General features: G+C 44.8%; 1 protein-coding gene across 1 annotated transcript in view; it reads left to right on the top strand.

Moving 5' to 3' along the window:
* The first annotated feature begins 5,818 nt into the window (after window positions 1-5,818).
* The window catches only part of kctd1 (potassium channel tetramerization domain containing 1), a 155,811-nt gene continuing 153,230 nt past the window's right edge, over window positions 5,819-8,399 (top strand). Inside the window, exon 1 of the mRNA XM_067977883.1 lies at window positions 5,819-5,926. Coding sequence (XP_067833984.1) covers window positions 5,918-5,926 — 9 coding nt within the window. The 5' untranslated portion in view covers window positions 5,819-5,917. The remainder of the gene's footprint in view (window positions 5,927-8,399) is intronic.

The raw sequence follows: 8,399 nt of genomic DNA, 5'->3' as shown, positions 1-8,399 counted from the left end.
GGTCGGAAGCTCATCTCAGGGTCAATAAGGACGCCAATGTTGGGAACAGTCTAGTTCAGCCTCGGAGAATGGCCAGGGAGAGGGATGGAATTTGCAGCGGGGACCAAAGACAATGGCTTCGGTCTTCCCAATATTTAGTTGGAGGAAACGCTTGCTCATCCAGCACTGGATGTCGGATAAGCAATGTGACAAATGAGAGACAGTGGAGGGGTTGAGGGAGGTGGTGGTGAGGTAGAGCTGAGTGTCGTCAGCGTACATGTGGAATCTAACGTTGTGTTTTCGGATGATGTCGCCGAGGGGCAGCATGTGGATGAGAAATAATATGAGTGAAAATATAATAAAGAATAGTCAGCACGGACTTCAGAAAGGAAGGTCATGCTTGACCAATCTTAGTGAATTCTTTGAAGAAGTAACAAAAAGAGTAGACAAGAGTAATGTAGTAACTGTAATATATTTGAATTTTCATTGTAGACTCATGGCGAAGGTCAAAGCATGTGGAGTTAGGGGACAAGTAGCAGAATGGATAGCGAGTTGGCTACAAATCAGAAAAGAGAGAGGAGGGGTTAAAGCTAGCTACTCAGACAGGCAAAAGATGGGAAGTGGTGTTCCACAAGGATCGGTGCTGGGACCACTGTGGTTCACCATTTACATAAACGATTTGGACTCGGGAATTGGAAGTACAATTTCAAAATTTGCGGACGACACCAAATTGGCAGATGTAATTAATACAAAGGAAGAATGCGTCAAGACGCAAGAAGACATTAATAAACTTGCAGAATGGGTGTGAAATTGGCAAATGAATTTCAATATAGATCAGTGTGAGGTGGTACATTTTCATAGGAAGAATAAGGAGGCCACATACTGCTTGGATAATAAGAGTCTAAATGGGGTAAAGGAGCAGAGGGATCTGGGGGTACAGATACACAAATCACTAAAAGTAGCGACACAAATTAATAAGGCCATAAAAAAAGGCAAATCAATCACTGAGGTTCATTTCTAGAGGGATAGAATTGAACAGCAAAAAACTTGTATAGAACCTTGGTTAGACCACACTTGGAGTCTTGTGTGCAGTTCTGGTCTCTATATTATGAAAAGTATATAGAGGCACTGGAGACGGTGCAAAAAAGATTCACAAGGATAATACCATAACTGAAAGGATATACTTATCAGGACAGGCTGAACAGGTTGGGGCTCTTTTCTCTAGAAAAAGAGAAGATTGAGGGGTGACCTAATAGAGGTCTTTAAGATAATGACAGGGTTTGATAGGGTAGACATAGAGAAAATGTTTCCACTTGTGAGGGAGACCAGAACTAGAGGTCATAAATATAAGATAGTCACTAATAAATCCAATTGGGAATTCAGGAGAAACTTCTTTACCCAAAGAGTGGTGAGAATCTGGAACACCACAAGGAGTAGTTGAGGCAAATAGTATAGATACATTTAGCAAAGATTATGTTCTTTAAGTTTAGGATTAAGGCATATTAGTCTAAATATTCCAATCAAAATTACTTTAACCCAGTATTTACACTTTGCAACTGTATATTAAATAAAGATTACCACTGGCATTAAAATAATATTGATGAGAAAATTTAGGTCATTTTTTGAACAGAATAAATGGAAATTTACTCTGCAGGCAAACCATGCAATACCTGATCTGGGAGTTCGATACTGACAAAGGTGGGTGACATTTTTCAGCAATGATATCCCTCAGGTTGTTGGGCAGATTATTTTCATATTTGTAACCAACACAGTAGGTCAAAAAAAAATCAAAACATACAATTCAGATAACACCTTTAATTCCAAGAAGGAAGAAAACAAAACAGAATAATTTATTTCCTTATTTTTTCTTTCTACTTGCCCAATATTTATCCCCTCGACCAACATCACCAAAAACAGATTATCTGGGTCATTATCTCATTGCTGTCTGTGGGATCTTGCTGTGCGCAAATTGGCTGCAGCGTCTCCTACATTACAACAGTGACCACACTTCAGAAGTAATTCATTGGCTGTAAAGCGCTTCGGGACGTCCTGAGGTCAAGAAAGGTGCTACAGAAATGCAAGTTCTTTCTTCTCTTGCATTCCACTTACCTGTATCTCCCTTTCCTTCCTCTTCCTTTTTTTGGACATTCAAAGCATTGGTCCCTATATAGTACTTGCTGATACCATTGTCTGTCTCACAAGTAATGGAATTTGAGAATTTGAAAAGGTCTTTATTTTGTATATTCTTGTCACTGCTCTCCCACCCATTGCCTTTACCCGTGCAGCAGTCTTCAACACACAATCTACTGATTACTCTCACTTTTCCTCCAACACAAATGCAGCCTCTGGCCTTGTACCCCTCCGAGTTCCAAGGACAATATTAAGTTACATCCAGCCCGCGTCTGCAAACATAAGTGCAATTAATGTAAGCAATTCTCCTTAACTCTACTCAATTTTAACCCACTGACATGTGCTTTCACATTTGTATTACACGGAACTGTACAGCCAGAGAAGGCCAGTCTGCATAGCTCACTTATCCACTTATATGATATATTATCACTTACAGGTTTACTTATTGATAAACAAGTGAGTGCAATATCTACACTTTCCAACTGGATCTCAGCACTGGCTTGGTCTTCAGTTGCTAAGATCATTTGGTGCCATGTGATCGCCTGGACTGGTTTCGATCACCTCAGGGGTTCGGAAAGGCCCATTATTGGCCCTTGGTTTCTTTGCCTCTCCCAGGAGGTTATACGGCTGCGGAGGGTGGGGTGGGGGGGGGGGGGGGAAAGAGAGAAATGTTTAGTCATGATCTCCGGCCATCGTGAGTGTGTGGGGCAGACTTGATGGACCAGCTTGTCTTTTCCTGCCCGTCAATTTCGTATGTTTGTATGTTCCGCCTTGTATGATCACAAATGAAAGCCACTACCCTTTTCTGCACTTTACATATGGATCGCCTGGAACTCTTTTTGATCTGTAAAAAAGAAAAAGGAAAAACTTGCATTTATATAGCACCTTTCACAATCTCAAAGCGCTTTACAGCCAATGAAGTACTTTTGAAATGCGGTCACTGTTGTAATGTAGGAAACATAGCAGCCATTTGTGCACAGCAAGATCCCACAAACAGCAATATGATAATGGCCTGGTGATCTGTTTTAGTGATGTTGGTTGAGGGATAAATATTGGCCAGCACTGGGAGAATTTTCCTGCTCTTCTTTGAAATAGTGCCATGGGATCTTTTACGTCCACCTGAGAGGGCAGACGGGGCCTCGGTTTAACACCTCAGCTGAAAGACGGCACCTCCGACAGTGCTGCGTCCCTCAGGACTTGAACCCACAACCTTCTGACTCAGAGGCGAGAGGGCGACCCACTGAGCCACGGCTGACAATGTAATGCACAACGTTGCTCTGACTTGCATTGTATAATATGTAACTGTTGAAAGCTCACCAATATTTTTTAAAAGTGCACTTTCCACAACACCTTTACGACAGATGCACGACTACTAATGCACTGACGTATGGTGCAATTCAAAGATGAGGTGCCACAGTAGGCAGTGCCCATAATCTCTTCACAACAGGCACTGCATGATTCCACTGCTGTCAAGAGTTTTATTTATAGACAGTTGTGATGCTGTTGCTGAGAGGGGCCTTCAGGCAAGGCTGCCAGCAACAATCTGAGGAATCTTCTGGTATATCCTAGCAGTAAATTATGTAAAGGAATAAAAATAAATTATTAAAAAAGCAAAAGATATTTTTTTTAAACAATTTTCTCTTTTCTAAGAGTTGTAAGTTACAGGTTAACCCACTCAGATCAAACGTCTCCTCTCCCATCTTCATTGCATTCTCTGTTCTTCATAATCAGATCATTTGACATTAAACAACAACTTGCATTTATACAGCGCCTTTAACATAGTAAAACGTCCCAAGCTGCTTCACAGGGGCGATTATCAAACAAAATTTGACACCGAATCACATAAGGAGATGTTAGGACAGGTGACAAAGAGGTAGGTTTTAAGGAGCATCTTAAAGAGGGAGAGGTAGAGAGGTGGAGAGCTTTAGGGAGGGAATTCCAGAGCTTAGGGCCTAGGCAGCTGAAGGCACGGCCGCCAATGGTGGAGCGATGAAAATTGGGGATGCGCAAGAGGCCAGAATTGGAGGAGCGCAGAGATCTCGGAGGGTTGTAGGGCTGGAGGAGGTTACAGAGATAGGGAGAGGGCGAGGCCATGGAGGGATTTGAAAAACAAGGATGAGAAATTTAAAATCAAAGCTTTCCCAGATTGCGAGCCCAATGTAGGTCATCGAGCACAGGAGCGATGGGTGAACCAAACTTGGTACGAGTTAGGATACAGGCAGCAGCGTCTTGGATCAGCTCAAGTTTACTGAGAATGCAAAGTTGGAGGCCGGTCAGTAGAGAGTTGGAATAGTCGAGTCTGGAGATTTCAGCAGCAGATGAGCTGAGGCAGGGGCGGAGATGGCCGATGTCACGGAAGCAGAAGTATAATAATAAACACAATATATGTACCGGACCCCTCCTCCCAAACTGGCCTCGAATTATGTTGCCAACCATGGAATGTGGATGCTGCAAATAGCATTCATCTGAATAAATATATTACATTTTTTTTTGGGGGGGGGGTTCATTTTTACAAGTCTCATTCTTTAATTGCTGGCAGGTGCCACTTTACTTGAGGCTACGCCTCTCCACAAAAACACGAACCTGGGCAAAGTTTCACGCTGATCCAGTCCAGCTTTTACTCCAGCAGTGCGCCTAATGGTTTTTTGAAGTCAGCTACCCAGCAGCGAGGCTGCCAGCCTTGAGATCTGATACTTTCGACGAGAGCAAGGCTCCTAAACTTTACATTTGTATAATTGTCCCATTGCCTTTGGCAGTATTCTTTACTTCCTGCAAGAGGGTAATACAGGGTAGGGCTCCCCTCCCCCCTCTTGCCTCAAAACATGAGCAATAAAACATTGCATGCTTGGCCAGTTGCTGTGAATTGGTGTGCCACCTCAGGCGATGGCTTATACTTGGGGGGGGGGGTTGGGGGGGTTGGGGGGGTGCAGGTACAAGTGGTTATTTTATGCAGATCAGTTGGGAAATACACCCAAGAAACCCAGTGGAACAGGCCCAACACACATCCTGCTGGTGATCAGGAAATGCAAGTCAATCACATCAACAAGTTGGCAGCTCTGTTTGCGCCGATAGTCCTGGGGTGATGGGGAGAGGGGGGGGGGGGGAAGATACGAGGTAAAACAAGGGGAAAGAGGGGAGGGAGGGGAAAGAGGGGAGGGAGGGGAAAGAGACTGCTCTTTGGGATTGTCATCTGCTGCCTTTCTCGCTCTCTCCACCCCTCCCTTCTCTCCTCTCCTCCTTTCCCCCTTCTCTCTCTCTCTCTCTCTCCTGGCAAAGAAACACTCGATCCATTTGCAGAGAAATCGCCCGCAGGAAACATTACATCAAAACTAATCATAACGATTAAAATCAGCCTTCTGTACAGAGAGAGAGAGAGAGTGTGTGTGTGTGCGTGTGTGTAATGAGCATGTTGAGGCTGACGGGAGAGAGACTGTTGCACAAAAAAAAATAACAATGCTGGAACCGAAATTAGCCAATGTGATTGTAAAATAAAAATTTTAAAAATGGGAAAAAAACACACGCACAGAACAAAAGCAAAGAGAAATCGGTGCTGCACCTGGGTGAGCAGTTAATTAAATGTAACTTTTCTTTGCAGATTGGGTTAGACGCGAGAAGGAGCAATGAACTAATTGTATCCTGATCCTTGCCTTGGGGGGTTTGAAAGCCCTGGAGCAACTATTTCTCTCTCTCTTTTTTCGCCTACCTTAAGCCAGCTATTGGAAGACGGAGCGTTGCATTTCTCGCCCGTGTATCGAGAAGAGCAGAGCCGGGGCTGGGAGAAGCGGCCAGGACAAGCAGCTGATGTTCAATGTTTCAGGTAAGCCTGCAATGGTGTGTGTGTGGAGGAGGAGGAGGAGGAGGAGGAGAAGGGAAAGGAAAAAAAAAATCCCTGTGTGTGTTGATTTGTGTGTTGCTGGGACTTTGGGGGACGCGGCTCGTTTTACGCATGTGCCAAGCAGTAGGATCTGAGCACCAGACAGAGAGACAGACAGACAGACACTGCCCTTTCCCAGTCCAGACTGCTGTTACTTTTTCCTTCGTCGCATTCTAGAGGGAGGGCTCCCCCCACCATTGGTATTCCTTGTTATTAACCCATCACCCCGGGAAATCAGCTCTCTCTCTCTCAACACACACACACACACACAAAATCAGGAGCAAGAGCGAGGGCGATCGGTGGCTGTTTCACATCTCCCAGAGGTTGCTGGATTCAGGGGAGCACTGGTTACGAGAGGAGAGGAGAGAGGAGGGAGGGATGCCTCGCCCACCCTGCTTTGCTATGCTCTGCCTTCTCTCCCCTTGCCCTTGCCCTTGCTCTTCCCTTGCTCTGCCTTCTCTTCCCTTTCCCTTGCTCTGCCTTCTCTTCCCTTTCCCTTGCTCTGCCTTCTCTTCCCTTTCCCTTGCTCTGCCTTCTCTCCCCTTCCCCTTGCCTTTCCCTTGCTCTGCCTTCTCTTCCCTTTCCCTTGCTCTGCCTTCTCTCCCCTTCCCCTTGCCTTTCCCTTGCTCTGCCTTCTCTTCCCTTTCCCTTGCTCTGCCTTCTCTTCCCTTTCCCTTGCTCTGCCTTCTCTTCCCTTTCCCTTGCTCTGCCTTCTCTCCCCTTCCCCTTGCCTTTCCCTTGCTCTGCCTTCTCTCCCCTTTCCCCCTTGCTCTGCCTTCCCTTCTCTTCTCTTGCTTGCCCTGCCCTGCCCTGTCTGTCCTGCTTGCCTTGCCTTTCCTTCCCTCCCCTCTGCCCTCCCAGGCCCCTGTGTGAAACCCTACACCAGCCAGCACCGACCTTTTGTAAAGTTAAAACATTCCCAGCTTGCGGTGGAGCCCGCCGGCTGCGTCTTGCCATGGTTTTTTTTCGGTGCTAGTTTCATTTCACACTGGCCCCAGATCTTGTTTAATGAAAGACGCCATTGTCGGAGCACATTTACCGCCCCAGGAGTTAATTGTTAACAGGAGGTACTTTTCCACGCATGTCAATACCCATCCACTGAATAACCTCTTTGTATTTACCATCTCGTCTGAACTATTACGTTCTCCCTCTTGTGTCTCTGTGTTTATCTAATACATATTTTAGAAATGCCAGTTTATAAAATTACTTACTCTGTGTGTGTGTGTATATATATATATATATATATAGATTTATGTCTGGCTTTCTTTATGGATCCTCCTGTGATATATGTGTCGTAGTCACTGCATGGGTTAAGGTTGCTTTGACTCGCCTTTATCATCATTGAATCGTACAGCACAGACGGAGGCCATTCGGCCCATCGTGCCCGTGCTGGCCCTTTGATAGAGCCATGCCAAATTTAGCTGTTGTGTTTTTTATTAAAAAACAAAAACATTGACTTATTTTATAATCGATGTGTAAAACCCTCCCATACAGATCAGCCGTGAATGGTAGAACAGGCTCGGGAAAATGAATGGCCTCCTGCTGTTCCTATGTTCCGCACGCCCCTCTCTCCAAAAGAGAGACCTCTATATACACACACACAACACACACACACACACAACCCCCAGTACACACTCGGAGCTGTCGGGGAACAGTTTGTTTACCTTGCACTCTCTCTGGACTGAGGATTGGGCTTTTATTAATAGGAGACAGTTAAGAGGGTAGGAAGAGCCAGAGTTTTGGGGGATTTTAGCCGTGAAACTGGAGTGACCCGGGTTAGTGATGGAATGCACATCTATTTAAAGCCTCTTGCTTTCACATGCAGTTAGTAAAGTTTTATTTTTTGCGCCCTTATGGACAGTGCGAGTGCAAAACTAAAGGGGAAAGAGCAGAGATTTATGCGGCTGCGAGCGAAATAAGTTCTCAAGGGGACAAGGACGGTGTTTGTTCTGCAGGCTGCACCCTTTGTGTTTTCCCCCCCTGTATTTTTTTGAAATGCACCTGATCTGTTTGTGGATGCGTTGCTTGAAGACATTTGCTTTTTAAGTGACTCAAAAGCAACAACAATTTTTTATTTAAAGTGGCCGTGGTCCGCATTTATTTCTCTTTGATTATTTTCCCTTTGGTATTTAGCTGTTTCTCCCCCTTAAGAAATCGACTGTGTTTCATTACAGTTAAAGTCACTATTGTCTTGAGGCATTATGGATGAGGCTGGTAAAAGCAGCTGATTGGTTATTCCATGCTGGGTTTAATAAACAACCATAATTTGCATTTATATAGCGCCTTTAACATAGTAAAACGTCCCAAGGTGCTTTACAGGAGCGATTATCAAACAAAATTTGACACTGAGTCACATTAGGAGATATTAGGACAGGTGACCTAAAGCTTGGTCAAAGAGATAGGTTTTAGGGAACGT

This window comes from Heptranchias perlo, chromosome 3 (assembly GCF_035084215.1).
Source record: "Heptranchias perlo isolate sHepPer1 chromosome 3, sHepPer1.hap1, whole genome shotgun sequence".
Lineage (NCBI taxonomy): Eukaryota > Metazoa > Chordata > Chondrichthyes > Hexanchiformes > Hexanchidae > Heptranchias > Heptranchias perlo.
The sequence above is the reverse complement of the archived record's forward strand: the minus strand, read 5'-3'. Positions and strand labels throughout refer to the sequence as shown.